The following is a 22,269-nucleotide window of genomic DNA, read 5'->3' on the forward strand; positions in this document are numbered from 1 at the left end:
GAGTGAGTCATCGTTTTTCTCTATTGAGAAAAAGCTGCCGACATTATACACTATGGTCATTTAATATTAAACATGTATTATACAGGTGACCTGATGGATGGTTTGAGAGGCTGGAGAGCTTGAGTGGAGGAATGCTTTTTACTCTGAGATGGGAAGTGGAAGGACCTTTACAGAGTTCCTCTAAGAAGGGCAGTAATGTAACTTCTGGATCAACTCAAGTGTCATGTTTGGCCCATGATATGGTTTGGCTGTGTCCCCACCCAAATTTCATCTTGAATTGTAGCTCCCATAATTCCCACGTGTCGTGGGAGGGATCTGGTGGGAGGTAATTGAATCATGCTGTTCTCATGATAGTGAATAAGTCTCAGGAGGTCTGTTGGTTTTATAAAGGGGAGTTCCCCTGCACATGCTCTCTCTCGCCTACCAGGAGCAAAGTGAGATGCGACTTTGTTCCTCCTTTGCTTTCCACCATGATTGTGAGGCCTCCCTAGCCATGTGGAACTGTGAGTCAACTAAACCTCTTTCCTTTGTAAATTACCCAGTCTTGGGTATGTCTTCATTAGCAGCATGAGAACAGACTAATACAGTCCAGTTGCTAAATTAGGGAACTGTGCTGTTGTTCAGAAAATGTGATCATGGGCCGGGCATGGTGGTCCACGTCTGTAATCCTAGCACTTTGGGAGGCTGAGGCAGGTGGATCACCTGAGATCAGGAGTTTGAGAGCAGCCTGGGCACCATGATGAAACCCCGTCTCTACTAAAAATTCAAAACTCAGCCAGGTGTGGAGGCACACACCTGCAGTCCCAGCTACTTGGGAGAATGAGAATCACTGGAACCCAGAAGGCAGAGGTTGCAGTGAGCCAACATTGCACCACGGCACTCTAGCCTGTCTGACAGAGTAAGACTCTGTCTTAAAAAAAAAAAAAAAAAAAAAAAAATGTGATCATGCTGACATCTAGTAACTGGAGTTGCACACAAATTATCCTTTTAGTGTGAATTATTTGTTTTTAAAGTTAATTATTTGTTTTAAAATCTTGACCAAGATCACGTGGCTAATATTAAGACATCTACCATCAGGCTGGGAGTGGTGGCTCACACCTGTAATACCAGCATTTGGGAGGCTGAGGTGGAGGATTGCTTGAGGTCAGGAGTTCCAGACCAGTCTGGGCAACATAGTGAGATCTTGTCTTTTTTTTTGAGATGGAGTCTTGCTCTGTCTCCCAGGCTAGAGTGCAGTGGCGCCATCTTGGCTCACCATAACCTCCACTTCCCAGGTTCAAGCGATTCTCCTGCCTCAGCCTCCCGAGTAGCTGGGATTATAGGCATGCGTCACCACACCTGGCTAATTTTTGTATTTTTAGTAGCGATGGGATTTCACCGTGTTGACCAGTCATGAACTCCTGACCTCAGGTGATCTGTCTGCCTTGGCCTCCCAAAGGGCTAGGATTATATGCGTGAGCCACTGCGCTCAGCCATGTGATCCCACCTTAACAAAAATACTTTAAAAAAATTAGCCACGCATAGTGGTGTGTACCTGTAGTCCTAGCTACTTGCTTGGGAGGCTGAGGTGGGAAAACTCGGGAGTTCAAGGCTGCAGCGAGCCATGATTGAACTACTACACTCCTACCTGTGTAACAGAGCAAGAGCTTGTCTCTAAAAAATAAAAAGACTTCTACCATCATCCCTCTTGTTAAAAGGCAACGGAGAGTTACTGTTTAATGAGTAGACTTTATTTGTGACGGTAAACATTTCTGGAGATGAATGGTGGTGATTGTTGTACAACATGGTGAATGTATTTAATGCCACTGACTTGTGCACTTAAAATGGTGAATTTTATATTATGCTTATTTTAGAACAGTAAAGTTTTAAAAATTACAAAAAAAAAAAAAAAACCAAGAAAAAAAAAAAAAAAGAAGGCTAGTATTTGCAGGAGTGGAACTAGGACTTTGCCCAAATTGCAGACTTCCTTCACCCCAATTTTCTTTTTCTGTTTTAATGAAGCACAGCATATTTACAATAAAGTCCATAAAGTACACTAATCTTAATCTTAGCTATAAAGCTCATTGCATGTTTACATTTGTTTATACTTGTGTGACCACCACCCTGTCAAGATGTCGAACATTCCAGCACCCCAGAAGGTTTCTTTTCAGTTGTAACTCCCCGAGAGGTAACCACTATTCTGACTTGTATTACCATCATTTGATTGTGCAGCTTTTAAACTTAATACAAGTGGAATCAGGCAGTATATACTCCTTTGTGTCTGCTTCTTTCACTTAGCATAATACCTGGGACAGCCACCCATTTATTAGTGTATCAGCAATTCATTTTTTTCCTATTTGCTGTGTAGTTCCCATTGCATTTATCCTTTCTGTTGAAGGACATTTGGGGTGTCCTAGTTTTGGGCTGCTATAAAAAAGGTGCTATGAACATTCTTTTGAGGTACCTATGTACTCACTTCTCTTGGGTGTGGATCTAGGAATGGGATTGCTGAATCACAGAGGACTGTGTGCTGTGCTTACTTAGGGGTCTCCCTTCTTCGACTTGGTGCCTTTCAGCAAATGTTTGTCCTACCCCTTTCATGACAGGGAAGAAAGGGAAGCGAGCACAGAGGGCGTTGCTTTCTTCTATCTTCCAGCCTTGGTGTTAGTAGATACTGCCACTTTCCAAAGCAATTATGCCAGTTTACACTTCCACCCATAGGGCACGCGCGTTCCAGTTGCTTCACAGCCTCACCAACACTTGGTGTTGGTGTTTTTTCACCATCAAGCTATGGTGGGCTGAGGGTAGTTATACCCTGAAATTTAAATGATGCAAAGATGGAAACTTTAAAAAATTGTGGAAATATTTAAACTTCTAACTCTCAGTAAATGACCCCAAAGCCAGTGGAGTAGGATGGAGCAGGGCTTTTCCCCTCAGCCTGTGTGATGGGCGGGGCTCGCCCACTGCATGTCCACATTGATTTAAGGGCTTTTCCATACTGTGTGCTCCGGATGTCAGATACATTAGACGGCTCTGGGCAGCTGCCTTCTCCAGTCTTTTTGCACCGTTCCTCTCCAGAGCCTTCTTTCATGAAGATTAAACAGTGGTTGAGAGAATTTAGTTGTGGTTTTTCTCATTAACCTCAAATGTAATCTATCTGGGCCTGACGTGTGGATCACTTAGGAGTCTCCTTTCTTAGACTTCAGCACCTTTTAGCAAATGTTTGTCTCATGACAGGGAAGAAAGCAAAGCCAGAACAGGGGGCTCTGCTTTCTTTTGTCTTCCAGCCTCCAAGAAAGTTCCTTTCTCACCTTTGAACACATTTTCTGTGTGAGATAATCTACAGAACGCGTGGTGGTGAGGCCACAGCAGATACTCAGATTGTTTCTCTCCCTCCACATCCTCCTGGCCTATGTCATGAGCCCTTTTTTGTTGTCCTTGAATTTCTTGTGCATTGCCCTACCCTGCCTTTTGCTCATCTCCCAGTTCTTTTTTCATTGGTTCCCATTCTTTTTTTCCCCTACCAGGAAAGCGGATTTATTTTGTATTTAATATTTTTGTTTAGAGACAAGGTTTCACTTTGTCACCCAGGCTAGAGTGCAGTGGCACAATCATAGCTTACTGCAACCTTGAACTTCTGGGCTCAAGCAATCCTCTCACCTCAGCCTCCTGGGCGTCATCATGCCCAGCTAATTTAAAAAAAAATTAGTGAGACACAGTCTCATTGTGTTGCCCAGGCTGGTCTTGAGCTCCTGAGCTCCAGCAGTCCTCCCACCTCAGCTTCCCAAAGTTCTGGGACTATAGTCGTGAGCCACGGTGCCCAGCCACATTTTTTAAGGCTCATTACTTGAAGTGTGACCTGATGGTATTCTTCACGCACAGTCTTATGCTGCCCTTTGAAACAGTCATGGGAGATCATACTCGGACCTGTAATGACAGAAACAGGTTTGTGTAGCTTTGCATTTTTTCATGTCACTCTATCATGCTACTCAAAGTGCTGTTATTGTATCTTGACTGCTGGGCACATAGCCCAGCTCCCATGCTCTGCTTGTTTATAGCGCTCCTTCCTGAAAACCACCTCTTCATCCTCTCTCTTTCCCTCCACCTCTCTCAGCTCAAGAGGGCCAGCAGTGAGGACACGCTCAACAAGCCAGGAAGTACCACTGCATCGGGGGTGGCTCGCCTAAAGAAGACCGCCACTGCCGGAGCCATCTCGGAGCTCGCCGAGAGCCGCCTGAGGAGCGGCACAGGTAGGAGGGACCGGGCAGGCGGGACCCGGCAGGCCTTCAGTCCTGGCCACATGGAAGCACTTCAGTGACCCATGACCCATCCAGTCCTTCCCTCGTCAGATATTTCTTGACCACTTACCCTGTGCCAGACCTGTTTTAGGCAGATGACGTCACTGCCCACAGGGAGTGTACATCTAGAGTGGGGAGACCGATGAGAAACAAAAGGTAACTGGGTGTGCTGTGGTTTCTTTGGTCCCTCCAGAGGTCCATTTGTCACCATGCATGTGTGAAATCCTTCTGACATGCAGGCAGGGCGGTGTATGTTGTGGGGCTGTCTGGATGCAGAATGCATTAGAGAAATAAATGAATCCTGCGGATCCCTTGCAGAGGTGGATGTCTAATATTTGTACTGAACCCTATGGAAAGCTGGCAAGAGCCTCGCCCAGCAGCTGTGGAAGGTTGCTCAGAGTGACCTGGACGGCAGTGGCAGCTGGAAGCTGTGAACCTTCTCAGTGTTACTCATTTTCTGAGAATCCGAAAAGGTTTTTCAATCATTCTATTTGAGTTCAGAGCATGTGAAACATGCAATATCGAAGAATTTGTTTAATTTTCTCTTTGCGCATATAGATAATAACTCTAAGCTTTCATAGTCTAACTCTTACAGTGCAGCCCTCAGTGTATTGCTAAACTGTCTAAGATGGGAAAAATAACTGAAATACATCATTATTAATTTTTAATGTGTTGAAGGGTAGTACACTTATAATTTTTGTGCTTTTTTCGTAAAAGTCACATTCAGTCTAGATCTCAAAAGGTATATTTTAATTTATTCGGTTTTCAAAAAGTGGAATCTGTGAAGCCTATATGTGGCTTTCTTTTATTGGATATAAGGGGAATCGCCTGGTTTTTCTATATAATGGCTTTACCATTGTAAACACTGATATTGTACTAAACGTACACACACACTTGGTTTTTAAAATACGGTAAACAAAAGTACCATTTATTTTTATCAAGCCAGCCTAACACTGATTCCAAAAGTTAATAAAGCCCCACTCAAAAAAAGACAGACTGGGAGGAGCCTAGGGGCAGGGTGGGAAGGAGGACCAGCCGAGTCCGGATGTGGGACACAGTGAGTGTGTGTGGTGTGTCCCCAGGCGCAGGAAGGTGGCGAAGGGAGGTGAATCCCAGTGGATGGAGCGAGGAGAAGGGTGGGAGGAAAAAAAGGTGGGAGGAGGACCAGGTGGGAGGGTGGCAGTTCACTCAGGACCCCGCGGGGGCAGCACGATGAGGTGGGTCACAGTGTTCCTGAACGGCAGCCCTGAGAACAGAAAGGTGGTTGCTGTGTATGGAACTTTATCGGATTTGCTTTCTGTGGTCAGCAGTAAACTCAGCATAGAAGCCACCAGTGTGTATAATGGGAAAGGTGGGCTGATTGATGATATTGCTTTGATCAGGGATGATGATGTTTTGTGTGTGGAGGAGAGCCGTTTATTGATCCTCAGACAGATTCTAAGCCACCTGAGGGATTGTCAGGATTCCACACAGACTGGCTAACATTAAATGTTGGAGGGCGGTACTTTACAACCACACAGAGCACTTTAGCGAATAAAGACCCTGACAGTATGCTGGCCCATGTGTTTAAGGACAAAGGTGTCTGGGAAATAAGCAAGATCATAGAGGAGCTTTCTTAACTGACCGAAGTCCTGAGTACTTTGAACCCATTTTGAACTACTTGCGTCACGGATAGCTTATTGTAAATGATGGCATTCATTTATTGGATGTGTTAGAAGAAGCAATATTTTTTGGTATTTACTCATTGATTGAACACCTAGAAGTGGCAATAAAGAATTCTCAACCACTGGAGGATTATTTACCAATATCCCGAAAGGAGTTTGTCTGATTTTTGCTAGTAACTCCAACCAAGTCAGAACTGCGATGCCAGGGTTTGAACTTCAGTGGTGCTGATCTTTCTCGTTTGGACCCTCGATACATTAACTTCAAAACGGCCAATTTAAGCTGCTGCAGTGTTGCACGTGCAAATCTTTGCTGTGTAAGTCTTGAACAAGCCGATCTCACTGGATCAGTGCTTGACTGTGCAAATCTCCAGGGAGTCAAGATACTCTGTTCTAATGCAGAAGGAGCATCCCTGAAACTGTGTAATTTTGAGGATCCTTCTGGTCTTAAAGCCAATTTAGAAGGTGCTAACCTCAAAAGTGTGGATATGGAAGGAAGTCACGTGACAGGAATTAACCTGAGAGTGGCTACCTTAAAAAATGCAACGTTGAAGAACTGTAACCTCAGAGGAGCAACTCTGGCAGGAACTGATTTAGAGAATTGTGATCTATCTGGGTGTGATCTTCAAGAAGCCAAGGAGAGGGTCCAACATGAAAGGAGCTAGATTTGAAGAGATGCTGACACCACTACACATGTCACAAAGTGTCAGATGAGAATTTTAGGGGCTGGAGGAAGATGTACAAGATGAAAATATTTTCCTTATCACTTCTCTTTCTCCATCCTCTCAGTTGTCTAGAAGAAATAACACTGTAAGGAAATTTAAAAAAAAAACATTTAGAGGATTATGCTTGTTCTCAGTGGTGCATAGAGGAAAAAATAGATTTTTTTTCCATATTCTGATTTTTTTTTTTTTTTTTGAGACGGAGTCTCGCTCTGTCTCCCAGGCTGGAGTGCAGTGGCCGGATCTCGGCTCACTGCAAGCTCCGCCTCCCAGGTTCACGCCATTCTCCTGCCTCAGCCTCCCTAGTAGCTGGGACTACAGGTGCCCGCCACCACGCTCGGCTAATTTTTTTGTATTTTTAGTAGAGACGGGGTTTCAGCGTGTTAGCCAGGATGGTCTCGATCTCCTGACCTTGTGATCCACCTGCCTTGGCCTCCCAAAGTGCTGGGATTATAGGCGTAAGCCACCGCGCCCGGCTTATATTCTGATTTTTAACAGAAAAGCACTCATTTAATAGATGTAGGGAAACTAGATATCGCTGCCTTTTGAACACGGTAGAGGGGTTTATCTGGTTTTATGACCAGGAATAGTATATATTATATTTGCTTTTAAATAGGTGTGATGTAGAAATACCATCTTGGTTTGAGATGCATTTGAGGATTTTAATTTATGGAAAGCACAACATATGCGATTATATTTATTGAATACCTAGATGCAGTATGGATATTTAAATTATAAAAACTTTATGAAAACTTTGAAAAGGTTGTTCAGGCTTATAAATAGTTTTAGTGATGCCTCCCTCTTTAAATACCTGTCACACCGTATGAATATGGTGAGTTCAGACTTGCTAAGACTCTTTTCAGGTTCATTTGTATAATGTTTACTTTTTAGAACAAAACACTAGCTAAGTTAAAGTAATATCCACTTCTTCCTGATTGAGACAGAGTGGAAAGAAGGACATCACTGTACATCACTGTCATTCCAAAGGTACAGTGGAACTCTGGATGGAGAAGAACTTACCTATCACTACAACACTTATAAATGAGCATTTCTCAGAATTTTATTCTAGGCAAATTCCACTCAACACCAGACCAAGCAATTCTGTCTATTCACACTATTAGCCTAGTTTTCTCATACAATCAGCACAAGCATAGGAAGATACTTCAAAACCAAAAAGCCAAGGTGCATCATTAATATTCATTTAATTCAAATACCAAATAGTTTACATAGGGCCAGCTTAGAAATAGGTATTAAATCCAGATCTACTGCAATCAAAGCTTACACAATATCAATGAATATGGTAGAGGTGCCTGTTAAAGGCCAATGTAGTATAATTGCAGCTAGAACCCTACAGTGAGGAATGAGGAATTTTAAACATACATTTGATTACAGCCACCAAAATATATATGTATATATAGAAAGTAAAAATAAAGGTATTTGGCTGGTCCAAGAGGTAATACCAATCAGTCAGCACCTATGATTCTTTTACTTACATTTTTTGATTTTTTGTTTTTGTTTTTGTTTTTTGAGACGGAGTATCACTCTGTCGCCAGGCTGGAGTGCAATGGTGCGATCTTGGCTCACTGCAACCTCTGCCTGCCGGGTTCAAGCGATTCTCCTGCCTCAGCCTCCCAAGTAGCGGGGACTACAGGTGCATACCACCACGCCCAGCTAATTTTTGTATTTTTAGTAGAGACGGGGTTTCACCATGTTAGCCAGGATAGTCTTGATCTCCTGACCTTGTGATCCGCCCGCCTCGGCCTCCCAAAGTGCTGAGATTACAGGCATGAGCCATGGCGCCCAGCCTGTTTTTTTATTTCAACAAATTTTAGCCCAATTTTCTTGAGTCATTTTCTCTCTGCAACAGCAGAGGAAGGGCCTGTACCTCCCTACCAATGACCTGGTGTCCTTACATCTACCCCAAGAGCAGGGATATTAGCTGTGTCCACAGAGTTCTGAATTCTACAGACTCATCAACATGAGGCAAGGAATCATTGAAAACCACTTTTGTCTCCTTTGGGAGAATGACACATCTTTAGTATTTATGTAGCCTATTCTTCTATATCTAAATATGCAAAGCTTTCCTTAACAGTAACGGGTACATATGCATAGTGGGAGGAGATCAGACCTTTACAAGTGAAGGAAAGCAACTTCAGAAATGAATTATTTTCTTTGCTTTATTATTTTTCCCAAGACAGAGAAGTATTGTATTGAGAAATTATCTATTTTCATAATCAACATATGCCTAAATTATATTTAAATCATTTCACTCTGTACTATATTTTCAGGAATTATAGAATGTGTTATTCATTCACTTAAAAGTACCTCTGTAGAAATAACCTAAAACTGCAGAGGGATCTGAAAGATCTAAACATGGTGTGCTTAGAAACTGCAGATTTTAGATCTAACGTATACTGCATTAATAAACGATATAAAGTGTTGAAAAGGAAAAAAAAGACAGACTGATCCCATGATCAAATATTAATATAAAAATTTGAGATCAACCGGGCGTGGTGGCTCACACCAGTAATCCCAGCACTTTGGGAGGCCAAGGCAGGTGGATCACGAGGTCAGGAGATCAAGACTAGCCCAGCCAACATGGTGAAACCCCATTTCTACTAAAAATACAAAAAATTACTTGGGCGCGGTGGTGGGTGCCTGTAATCCCAGCTACTCAGGAGGCTGAGGCAGGAGAATCACTTGAACCTGGGAGGCGGAGGTTGCAGTGAGCCGAGATCGTGCCACTGCCCTCCAGCCTGGGTGACAGAGCAAGACTCCGTCTCAAAAAAATAAAGAAATAAATAAAAATTTTAAAAAATTGAAATAAAAATATTAGCACGTAGGAGTCAACAATACATTAAAAGAACAGTAGTATACATCACAACTAAGTGAATTTATGCCACCCAAGAATGGATGAATATTAAGAAATTTTAGAATACAATCCATCATACCATATTAACAGGCCAAAGAAGAAAAACTGTGCAGTTATCTCTGTAGATACAGAACATACATTTGACACAATTAACAATCTTTCTGATTTAACAACAAACTCTTGATAGACTGTACATGTGCAGTGACATCTTTAATGATGTATGTGTCACAAACAAAAGCCAGCGATTCCCATTAAAGTCAAAGATAATTCAAGGTTGCTTACTATCACCACTGTCATCCAAAATTTTCTGTAGATATTAACCAAGGCAGTAAGATAAGAGAGATATAGAAGCACATAAATATTGGAAATGAGGGAGCAAAATAATTGTAATCAGATAATAACATTGTATGCTTTGAATTTCCTGAAAATTGTGTCTTAGAATTTTCTTAAATTCTATTAGAGACAATAAGAGTTTGGTATGTGGCTAGTTGTAGACTATAATATATCAATAGCTTTTTTTTTTTGAGATGGAGTCTCGTTCTGTCGCCCAGGCTGGAGTGCTGTGGCACGATCTCGGCTCACTGCAAGCTCCGCCTCCCGGGTTCACGCCATTCTCCTGCCTCAGTCTCCCGAGCAGCTGGGACTGCAGGTGCCCGCCACCACGTCCGGCTAATTTTTTGTATTTTTAGTAGAGGTGGGGTTTCACCATGTTAGCCAGGATGGTCTTGATCTCCTGACCTCGTGGTCCACCCACCTTGGCCTTCCAAAGTGTTGGGATTGCAGGCATGAGCCACCACGCCGGCCATCAATTGCTTTCTTATCAGTGACTAATTAGAAAGATAATAATGTAAGAAACAATTCTATTTATAAAGAATGAAAGGGCAAAATATTTAGAAATAAATAGTGTAAGCATCTATATAAAAATATCTTAAAACTCTTTTGAAGAAGTCTTATGTCCTTCAAAGAAGATATAAATAAGTGAAAACATATGTGTGATTCTTAGATAGGAAAATTAAATAGAATTAAGATTAAACTTAATTAGTACAACATACAAAATGTAATAAGGATGTCTGAATTATTCTAAGAATTCATTTTCACCTTGATTATAATATCAGTGGGAATTTGGGAGTGGAAACATAATAAAATAACTGGAATTTATCTAAAACCCGTTGTTCTCAATGGGGAACGATTTTGCCCCTCCAGTTCCAACCCAGGGAACAATTGGCAATGTCTGGAGACTTTTTTTTTTTTTTTTTTTTTTTTTTGGCTATTATGACTCAGAGCTGCTACTGCCATCTAGTGGGTAGAAGCCAGAGATACTAAACATCCTAGGATGCACAGGACCGTCCCTGCAGCAGAGAGTGTCCTGCCCAAAAATGCCAACAGTACTGCTGCTAAGAAATCCTGACCTAGCAGAATAGATATTCTAGAGTAACCAGGAGAATTCTGAAAATAGTAATCAGGGGATTAACCTTAGGCATTCTGGAACTGAAGAGGCGCTAGGCAGCTCAGTGGAACGGTGGACAAAGTGCAGAATACACTGGAAGATTTAGTAGAGGGGAAAGGCGGCATTTTGTATCACAGTGGATAATTCACTCAAAAATGTGACCGAGTAAGTATTTAAGAAAGAATACAGCTGGATCACTATCTCATTCCTCCCATCAAAATAAATTCTAAGAGGATTAAAGATTTAAATATTAAAAAATGAAACTGCAAAACTACAAAGAGAAAGCATCAGAGAATTAATTCGTAGTCTTGGCCTTGGAAGAGCCTTTCTAAGTAGGAACAAACACAGAAGCCATAAAGGAAAAGATGAAAAACGTACTTTCATAAGTATAAGAAACTTCTTTGCAAAAAGAGGAAATTATTTGCAATACATGTAACAAAAGGCTTATTTACAAAGAGTTTATACAAATCAATAAGAAAAGGAAAAATAGGCCAGATGTGGTGGCTCATGCCTATAATCGCAGCAATTTGGGAGGCCGAAGTGGGAGGATTGCTTGAACCCAGGAGTTCAAGACCAGCCTGGGCAACATAGTGAGACCTCATCTCTACAAAAATAAATAAATAAATACAAATTAGCTGGGTGCATGCCTGTAGTCCCAGCTACTTGGGAGGCTGAGGTGGGAGGATTGTTTGAGCCTGGGAGTTTGAGGCTGCCATGAGCTATGAACACACCACTGCACTCTAGTCTGGGTGACAGAGTGAGACACTCACTCAAAAAAAAAAAGAAAAGGAAAAATAATATAATAGAAATATATATAGCTCCCATGAAAAAATACAGATGGCCAGTGGGAAGATATGAAGCCTTACTTATAGTTCAAGAAATGTAAAGTAAGGCTGGGTGTGGTGGCTCACGCCTGTAATCCTAGCAGTTTGGGAGGCTGAGGCGGGCAGATCGCTTGAGCCCAGGAGTTTGAGACCAGTCTGGGCAACATGGTGAAACCCCATCTGTACAAAAAATGCAAAAATTAGCCAAGCATGGAACCGTGTGCCTGTGGTCCCAGCTACTTGGGAGACAGAGGTGGGAGGATCACTTGAACCTGGGAAGTGAAGGCTGCAGTGAACTGAAATTGTGCCACTGCACTCCAGCCTGGGCAACAGTGAGACCCTGTCTCACAAAAAATAAATAAATAAATAAATAAAGCAAGCAAAACAACAACTAGGTATATAATTTCCCCTAATACATTAGCAAAAATTAAAACAGTCTATCATTTCTGGTGTCATTAAGGGGATAAGGAGACACATATGGTTGATGCACAAGGACAATTTGGTAATATCTATCTAAATATTAATATAACCTTTGACAAAGCATTTCTATTATTTAGCACTTAACGTTACTGATGTTCTTGGAAAAGAATGCCAACATACGTGGTGGCGGGCGCCTGTAGTCCCAGCTACTCGAGAGGCTGAGGCAGGAGAATGGCGTAAACCCAGGAGGCAGAGCTTGCAGTGAGCCGAGATCGCGCCACTGCACTCCAGCCTGGGCGACAGAGCGAGACTCCGTCTCAAAAAAAAAAAAAAAAAAAAGAATGCCAACATGTATGAGCAAGTTCTGTTGCATGATTATTTGTAATAGTATAATACGGGAAACAACCTAAGTATGTATTCATACAGGGCTGGTTGAACAATGTGATTTTGGTGCAGTAGAAGAGTATACAGGCATGAAAATGAATACAGTAGATTTGTGTGTACTAATAGGGAAAGATCTCCAAGATACATTACTAAGTGGGGAAAATAATATGGTGCATATGATATAACCTTAATTTGGTTTTGGCTTTAAAAGTATATATTAATTATTAAAATCAACTTTTTTTCCTGGAAGGATATCAGAATGATTCTCTTTAAGGAGAGTTACCAGAATTGAAAGTGGCAGAGGAAAATTTTTTCATTTTAGATTTTCCTGTGCTGTTTGAACATTTTAAACATATGCATACATTGCTATAAAAAATTAAAAACAAGGTAAATACAATGTAAATTTAGACAATATAAATATAAACTAAACTTTTTTTTTGCCTTTACAAAATCCTTCCTCTTCTACTTGCCTTTTGTAGTGTTCTTTAACCATTTGTTGGTGGATTTTTTGTGTGTGTTTGTTTGCTTATAACATCTGCTCCTTTGCACAGGATTCTAGGAAAATACCTTGGTTTCATATTGACTCCTAAAGTAGACAAGTTCCCATGCCCCAAGGGACATTGGCATCCCTTATTTGTCAAAGAAAGGAAATAATTACATATCTACTACACAGTGATGTTGGGGAAAAGGTCTGTGAATACTTTACAGACTGCAATGAAATGTAAGTGACAGTTATTATTCTCCTAGTTACACGAATTGTTTGTCGATTACTTCATTTAAGTGAAATTAAAGTATATGACTTAATAGGGTTGAATTTGAAAATTACATTTTATTTCTGAAGCTTTTATTTTTTTGTTTATTTTATTTTATTTTTTGAGACGGAGTTTCACTCTTGTTGCCCAGGCTGGAGTGCAATGGCGTGATCTCGGCTCACCATAACCTCTGCCTCCCGGGTTCAAGCGATTCTCCTGCCTCGGCCTCCTGAGTAGCTGGGATTACAGGCATGCGCCACCAAGCGCGGCTAATTTTGTACTTTTAGTATTGATGGGGTTTCTCCATGTTGGTCAGGCTGGTCTCGAACTCCCGACCTCAGGTGATCCACCCGCCTTGGCCTCCCAAAGTGCTGGGATTACAAGTGTGAGCCACCGTGTCCGGCTGAGAGCTTTTATATGTCAGTAGTCCTCAACATTTTTGTAGCACCTTTGGACAGCTGATACTTTTGTCTGTTGTCATAGTGTCCCCAAACTGCCTCATTTGGAATAGGTGAATTCCAGTCTATTGGGATGACCATTAGGAGCAGTGGTATGCAGCACCTCTCTGTTGTAGGTCTTACCACCTCTGCAGTTGTATGTTTTGGTAATCATTTCAATATTTGATTGCATTTTGTCTATTTTACATGCGAGAAAACCAGGAAAATGAAAGTGCTGGTTGGGGCTACAGCAACCAGTTGTACAGGTTGAACAGCCCAAATCCAAAAATTCAAAATCCCAAATGCTCCAAAATCTGAAATGTTTTGAGCACTGACATGATGCTCAAAGAAAATGCTCACTGGAGCATTTTGGATTTTGGATTTTCAGATTAGGGATGCTCAACTGGTAAGTAGAATGCAAATATTCTAAAATAAAAAATCAGAAATCCAGTACACTTATGGTCCTGAGCATTCTGGATAAGGGATACTCAACCTGTAGTAATAAGCGTGGGTTTTAAAATATCAATACTGCCGGGTGCGGTGGCTCATGCCTGTAATCCCAGCACTCTGGGAGGCCGAGGCAGGCGGATCACCTGAGGTAGTTTGAGACCAGCCTGACCAACATGGCGAAACCCCTTCTCTACTAAAAATACAAAAAAATTAGCCAAGTGTGGCGGCGGGCACCTGTAATCCCAGCTACTTGGGAGGCTGAGGCAGGAGAATGTCTTGAACCTGGGAGGTGGAGGCTGCAGTGAGCCGAGATCGTGCCACTGTACTCGAGCCTGGGCGACACAGTGAGACTCAGTCTCAAAAAAAATAAAAATACAGTTGATACAAAGATGGAAATTATTTAGCGTGTTAGAAACTAGATGCTCACTGGACTTAAAGCAATTTTCTATAGGCTCAGCTGTGAAGAAAAAGAATAAAATTAAAGGAAATTGAGGGAATTCTGGCAATATATAGTTGATTTCCTTTCAGAAAAATTTCCTCTCAGAGGAAATCAACCATATATTAGACTTGCAGGGGACAGAATTCTTTTTATGGCAGGCAAGACTTAGTTTTTATACTTTTGACTTGGGGACAAGTTTTCTACGATGCATAGCATGGTATTATCTGTATTTTATTTCAAATGTGTTAATTTTGAGAAATATTTTTGTCATGAAATTTTAATACAGTATTTGTGACTTTGAATGCACAAGAATTAAACCTATAGCCGGCCTGTATTTTACTGCACCCTTTCCTGGGAGCTGATCTGTCCTCAGGGAGAATCCCTGAAATCTACTCGAGGAGAAACGTGTAATCTTTTGGTCGTAATAATTATATTATTGTCTCAGCCTTGCCTAGGGCGCCAACTTGCCATCTGTCATGGGTGGTACTGGAACCGCTTGAATGGGGAGGCATGAGCTTCTTCATTCTTCTCAAGGCTATTTCCAGTTTCTAGTTGCCAGGCCTTATGCTGTTCTCTGGGGCTATGCCAAAGTTTGTTCCAACAAGAGCAAGAACACAGCAAAAATCACGAAAGGGACTACTATTTTCTAGGCCTGCCACCTACCTGCACGTGCTGGCTTCTCTGAGCTGCTGTCTCTCTCTCTTTTTTTTTTTTTTTTGAGACGGAGTCTCGCTCTGTCGCCCAGGCTGGAGTGCAGTGGCGCGATCTCGGCTCACTGCAAGCTCCGCCTCCCGGGTTCACGCCATTCTCCTGCCTCAGCCTCCCGAGTAGCTGGGACTACAGGCGCCCACAACCGCGCCCGGCTAATTTTTTGTATTTTTAGTAGAGACGGGGTTTCACCGTGGTCTCGATCTCCTGACCTTGTGATCCGCCCGCCTCGGCCTCCCAAAGTGCTGGGATTACAGGCGTGAGCCACCGCGCCCGGCGCTGCTGTCTCTCTTGATGCTCACAACAGCCAGAGGAAGAGCATGGTTATTTTATCTAGACCAGGAACCTTAGCTTCAGGAAGGTCAAACAAGTTTGACTTATTCTCTCCCGTGCCCACCCCAGGTTTCATTATGGAACATCCACTTTTTCTAATTGGTTTTCTTTCATTAATATTATTCACATATCTGGATTCCAAAAAAGAATTCTGATTTTTTTTTTTTTTTCTAGAGACAGTTTTGCTCTGTTGTCCAGGCTGGAGTGCAGTGGTGCAATCATAGCTGATTGCAGCCTCCAACTTCTGGGCTCAAGAGATCCTCCTGCCCCAGCTCTCGAGTAGCTGGGACTACAGGTGCACACCACCGGGGTCTCACCATGTTGCCCAGGCTGGTCTTGAACTCCTGGGCTCCTGCCTTGGCTTCCCCAGGTGCTGGGATTACAGGCATGAGCCACTGCGCCTGGCCTGGATTCCAGTTCTTATTCTTCTTTTTCTCCCTGAAGTGTCCTTTGTGTATATCTCATCTTACACAATGGTGTGGCTTTTAGGAAATGAGGAGATTCCTTGTGTGCAGGTGGTAGTCCTCCCTGCCTGCCCCAGGGTCAAGTGAAAGGTGGGGGGAACCCCCAGAAGGCTGTCAAGGAATCCAGCCACTAGGTGGCAGCCTTGTCAAAAGCACCCACCTGCTCCTCTGCTCCAAGTTCTGGTTCTGACAAATGTTTCTGACTTTAGAAACAATCCTTCTATTTATTCATTAATTCAACAAATATCTTTGAGTGGCTACCATGTGCCTGGCACTGTTCTAGGCAAAAGGAATATATATGAGTGAGCAGGACAAACATCCCTGCCTTCATAAAGGTAATTGAGCAAGTCGTGGGAGAGATGAGAAAGCCGGGTGGACAGCTGGAGTGGTGGACATTCCAGGCAGAGATGACCGCTGGCCTGTGTCCCCCACGTCCAGGGAGCGGTGGGAAGGCCAGTGGGGCTGCAGCAGAGTGAACAAGCAGTTGGGGAGGAGGGCAGAAAGATGGGGGAGCTTGCGAGTCACTGTCAGGACTTTGGATTTTTTTACTCTGACTCCACTGGGGAACTTTTGCAAGGTTTTGCACAGAGCCGTGGTATGACCTGACCTTGTTTTAAAACAACTGCTTTGGGCTGCTTGTTGAGAGTGGACAGATGGAGTGCGCAGACCAGTTTGGAGGCTAGGGCTGTGGTCTAGGAAAGAGGTGACCTGGGCTGGGCCGGCAGCCGTGGCACCGGGGAACAGCAGTGTCTGGACATATTCTGAAGGGGAGAGCCAACCGGCTCTCAACTTTCCTGGTTTTTGAACTGTGGAAAAATACACATAATCATTTTTAAGTGTACAGCTCAGTGGCATTAAGTTCATTCACATTGTTGTACAACCATCACCACCTTCCATTTCCAGAACTATTTCATCTTCCCAAAGTGAAATTCTGTCCCCATTAAACACTTGCTTCCCATTCCGCTTCCCTCAGCTCCTGGCAAGCGCCGTTCTATTCTTTGTCTCTATGAATCTGACTGCTCTAGGTTCCTCATAAGAGTGGCATCATACAGTGTTTGTCCTTTTGCAACTGGCTTATTTCACTCAGCATAATATCCTCAAGGTTCATCTACGCTGTAGCACGTGTCAGAATTTCCTTCCTTTTTGAGGTTAAATAATATTTCCTTGTGTGGATATATCATATTTTCTTTATCCATTCTCCTGTTGAAGGACCCTTGGCCCATTTCTACCTTTTGGCTATTGTGAATAATGCTGCTCTGTACACAGGTGTACAAATACCTCCTTGAGACACTGCTTTGACTTTTTGAGGGTATATACCTGGAAGTGGGATTGCTGGATTCTCCTGATGGATGGTAAAGTTGGTATAGGGTAAGATTTCTGCTTATGTTAGCAGAGGGACGAGTGAGATGAAATCTGATGGGCCTTCCCAAGGGATGAGGACTGAACATGGATCTCTTCTGGAGACAGCAGTCAGCTAGAAGGAGGTTCGCACAGCCACATTTAAAACATTTTTAAAACCACGAGACATGGAAGTGCCCATTTAGATGTTTCTTTATATAGCACACGTGGGATCCAAAGACATGTCACTATTTTAAACTGGTATCAGTGTTTTCTAAAAGGCAAAATAAATGTGAAGCGCTAGTTTTACTGTGGCCAAACTCCACTTGAATGCTTGCAGAATCTCAGACATCTCAGATGGTGATCAGTAAGGGCAAGCAGTCGTGATTGGCTCACTGCCAAGAAGCCGTCCATGTCCTCGCTGATACCTGGACCCCTGCATGCTCCAGTTACCTGCATCACACCCAGGTAATGCCTGAGGCTCCAACCTGAGACACCTGTCCTCTCTGACATGGGGAGGGAATAACTCTGGGCTCCTATCAGGGGAACTCGTCTAACATGGAAGGTAAGTATTCTTATCCCCATCTGACATGTGAAGAAGCCAAGGCTCCAGGATAGGTAGTGTTCCCAAATTCAAACCCAGCGTCTGACTCCAGAGTTCTTTGTTCTGCTACTCTGTTTGCCTCAGGTAGGGAGACTTGTTTTCTTCCCCCTTCATCTTTACCTGTTGTAGAATTACTATTACTGGTGACTAGCATTCTTTGCTCACTATGTGCTAAGCACTGTTCTCAGTATGCAATGAATATAGTCTCCTTCAGTCTTTACTGCAACCCTATGACATAGTCTCCTTATTATCATTCCCATTTTATAGATCAGGAGACTGAGGCATAAAGAGATTAAGCAGACTGTTCAAGTCCATGCGACATAAATATTGGTACCAGGATTTGCAGATTAAGAAACAGAGGCTGAGAGAAAACCATGGATGGGTTGGCTTGCTGGGGTGAGAGTGGAGGAAGGCGATGTTGGAAGTCTTGGAATTGAGAGGCTGGAAGGTGGGTGGGTCAGTTTCTTGGATGCCACAGAAGGAGGAGCGCCTGGAGCCAGGGATGTCAGGGAATGGGGAGAATGGAGTGGGGGTGTGTAGATGGCAACAGGGAGGGGAAGAGGATGCCAGGTCCTGCTGCATGAACTGCGGAGATGGAGGGTGTCTGTTTACAGTGGGGAAGGGAACAGACAGTGGGGAAGCAACAGTCATAGGTATGAGGTACAGCGAGACCTTCAGCTTGGAAAATGTGAGAAAATGAACAGACTGGCTTGGAAAGGCAGTGGTGGGATTCATCAAGCTGTGGAAGTGAGGGGACATTCAGAGAGCTCAGTCTATAGGAAGTGTTGATTTCACTGTGAGTTCTGAAGGGCCCTGAAGAAGTGTTGGGGACTCAAGGGAGGGGCTTGGGGCAGGTGGGGCCAAATCTGTTTGGAGATGAGAACCTGCAAAATCACAGAATGCCAGGAATGAGTTTGTTGTTGTTTTCATAATTTTAGAGAGATCATTTATCAATGAATATATTTTGTGATTAAAAAAATTCAGATTCAGTACAGATGCTCCTCTAGTTATTTCATTGGTTACTTCCAGATAAACCCATCATAAGCTGAATATATGCTAAGTTGAAAATACATTTAATGCACCTAACCTTCCGAACATCATAGCTGAGCCCAGCCTGCCTTAAACGGGGCTCAGAACACTCATATTGGCCTACATTTGGACAAAATCATCGAATACAGAGCCCATTTTATAATAAAGTGTTGAATATCTTATATAATGTATTAGATTGGTGCAAAAAAGTAATTGTGATTTTTGCCGTTTTCAAAATTGCAATTACTTTTGCACCAACCTAATTTACTGGAAGTGAAAAGCAGAATGGTTGTCTGGGCACTTGAAGTACAGCTTCTACTGAATGTGTGTCACGTTTGCATCACCTTACGGTCAAGAAGGGTAAGTCATACCATCATAAGTTTGGAATTGTCTGTATTTTCATTTTCTTCTATTTTATTCTACATTTAATTCATTTTCACATTGTAGTAAGAGATCTACCCTCTGAACACATTTTTAAGTGTGTAATTCACGGGCAATGCTGCATAGCAGGTCCCTCAAGCTTACGGATCTGTACCCACTGAACAACTCCCCGTTGCCCTGTCTGCAGCCCTTGGCGGTCACCACTTGACTTTCTGTTTCTGTGAGTTTGACTGTTTAAGATTCTGCATCCAAGTGAGATCATACAGTATCCTTTTGTGACTGACTTATTTCCCTTAACATAGTATCCTTCAGGTTCATCCACACTGGGGCATGTGTCACAATTTCCTTCCTTTTTAAGGCTGAATAATAATCCATTGTCTGGATAGCCACACTTTGTTCATCCATCATATGTGGGTGGAGCAGGAATGGCTTTCAGCTTCTGGTGGTGTCCGAGGTAAACCAGTTGTGAGGATGTTATGAACTCCACACTAGTTAAGGTGCTGAATTAATTCTTTTTTTTTCTCTCTTTTTTAAAATTATACTTTAAGTTCTAGGGTACATGTGCACAACGTGCAGGTTTGTTACATATGTATACATGTGCCATGTTGGTGTGCTGCACCCATTAACTCATCGATTACATTAGATATATCTCCTAATGCTATCCCTCCTGCCTCCCCCCACCCCACAACAGGCCCCAGTGTGTGATGTTCCCCTTCCTGTGTCCAAGTGTTCTCATTGTTCAATTCCCACCTATGAGTGAGAACATGGTGCTGAATTAATTCTAAGCTTGATGACGCACATGGTGGTGTCTTGGCCCTGCGTTTCCTGGGAGTACATGATTTAGTCAGGGCTTTGGAGTGGAGCCAAGGGTTTTCTGTGGCGCTCTGTGTTGGCACAAGGTGCAGTGCTGGTTTCGGGGTGGAAGCTTTCCTGGGTCCTCCCTGGGTGCCTGTGGTATAGACAGCGGGGAGCTCTCCCTGCACCTCCTGCAAGAATATTGACATATTTGCCAACTCTTTCCATCCAGGACCTGGCAGTCTCTCCAGTTCTCCATGTCCTCTCTTCCTTTTTTTTTTTTGACTCTTCCCCTAAAGTTTGCTATTTCCTTCCCCCCTCTTTCCCCGCTCTCCTCCCCTCCTTTCCTTTTTGTTGAGTTTATCTTTGTTTATGCCTTCCCTCCCTCCCTGCCTCCTGCCCTCCCTCCATTCCTTCCTTCCTTCCTTTTTGTTGAGTTTATGCCTTTGTTTTATACTTTTATTCCTATTGTGAATGGGATTCTTTATTCATTTCATTTTTTTCTTATTTTTAAAAATATGGACTATTTGACGACTTTGAATGTCATCCTTACACAGGAACCATGCTAATCTTCTCTGTATCATTCCAATTTTGGTATTAGCATGGTCACTGACTATATTTTCTAATGACATAGTTTAAAAATACTTAGTTTGGAACTGGCTCGCTCCCTTACCATCCTCTCCTTAGCACTAATGGTTTTCAGTTGATTCTCAGGTGTCTTCCAAGCAGACAGTCGTATCAGCTGCAGATAACAATGCCTTTTGTCTCCTCCATTCCAGGAGTTGTTCTTTTATTTCTGGTTCTTGCTGTTTTGTGCGTGTGTGATCCCAGTTGTGTTAAATGCTAATGACACCTTGACTTGCTCTCACTTTACTGTGGGTGATTTTGGTGTTTTCTCATTAAATATGATGCAGAAAGTTGGTTTGGGGCATTGTTTTACATGTTAAGTCTTCTCCTACATTCCTTTGAGTTATTAGGATTTGGTGATGGGTTTTATTGAATGCCTTTTAGGCATTCTGTTATTACTTTGATTATTGCTTCTCTTTTTACCCTGGAGTCTCCTCCAGGAAATTAAAGTATGTGTGTATTTGGTCTCCTGGGTATTTCTTCTGTGTCACATATATTTTCTCTGATTCTCGTGATCACTTTCACTCATGCTCTGATTTTTCAAAGTTTATCATCTAATATGCTTTACTTTGTATGTTTGTATGTTTCTTTTCTTCAACGATTGTGTTTTTAATCTTTAGTCTAATTTCTCTGCTTTCAAATTATTTCTTCTTCATGACTTCTTGCTCAAATTTCATAGCTATCAAATCTTGAATTTCAATGAGAATGCAAATTGGAGATTTTTTTGAAATCTCCCATTTCTACTAGTAACTTTGTTTCATAGGTACGTATTTACTTGGAATCCTCAGCTGGTCCCCTTTTATGATCTTCCAGAGCTTTCCAGATAGATCTAGAGAGTTTTCTGTGATCGCCTGTCTTACAGAGGGAAGCTAGTGTTTGTCCAAAAATCAGAAATTGAGAGATTGAGAGGGATACCACTGGAGAATGTGTGGTTATCAGGTTTTGTTTTTTTTTGGTTTTTTGTTTTTTTTTTAAAACAGGCTGTCACTCTTTTGCCCAGGCCGAAGTGCAGTGGCATGATTATAGCTTACTGTAGCCTCGAACTCCTGGGCTCCAGCAATCCTCTTGCCTCAGCCTCCCAAAGCGATGGGATTATAGGTGTAAGCCACGGCGCCCAGCCAGGTCATATCATTTATGCTCTGTTGAAGGAAGAGGAAAAATTTTTGCATTATCTGGGGTGAAAGTAAGGAGGGCACTAAAGCCTGAAGTACAATTTTGCCATTTTTTTCTTTTCTATGTATTTTGTTTTTGTTGTTCTCATTGTTACTTTAGTGCTTGCTGGAAGGTGGCCTTGTCCTCCCCTTC

At 42.5% G+C, this 22,269-nt stretch overlaps 1 protein-coding gene, 1 non-coding gene and 1 pseudogene across 9 annotated transcripts in view; 2 read left to right on the plus strand and 1 right to left on the minus strand.

Annotated features, from left to right (window-relative positions):
- SPECC1 (sperm antigen with calponin homology and coiled-coil domains 1) overlaps positions 1 to 22,269 on the plus strand; it is a 310,488-nt gene that overhangs the window by 101,892 nt on the left and 186,327 nt on the right. For all 8 annotated transcript variants that reach the window (XR_013406174.1, XR_013406175.1, XM_028836114.2 and 5 more), the window contains exon 3: positions 4,094 to 4,229. Coding sequence is in view for 6 of the 8 variants with exons in the window: in XM_028836114.2 (XP_028691947.2) it covers positions 4,094 to 4,229 (136 nt within the window). In the remaining 2 variants the exon portion in view is untranslated. The remainder of the gene's footprint in view (positions 1 to 4,093; positions 4,230 to 22,269) is intronic.
- LOC704316 (BTB/POZ domain-containing protein KCTD9 pseudogene) lies at positions 5,429 to 6,772 on the plus strand (annotated as a pseudogene).
- On the minus strand, positions 20,850 to 20,951 carry LOC114673248 (U6 spliceosomal RNA). Its single transcript, XR_013407560.1, has one exon. It is a non-coding gene; the product is annotated as a U6 spliceosomal RNA (small nuclear RNA).

This window comes from Macaca mulatta, chromosome 16 (assembly GCF_049350105.2).
Source record: "Macaca mulatta isolate MMU2019108-1 chromosome 16, T2T-MMU8v2.0, whole genome shotgun sequence".
Taxonomy (NCBI): domain Eukaryota; kingdom Metazoa; phylum Chordata; class Mammalia; order Primates; family Cercopithecidae; genus Macaca; species Macaca mulatta.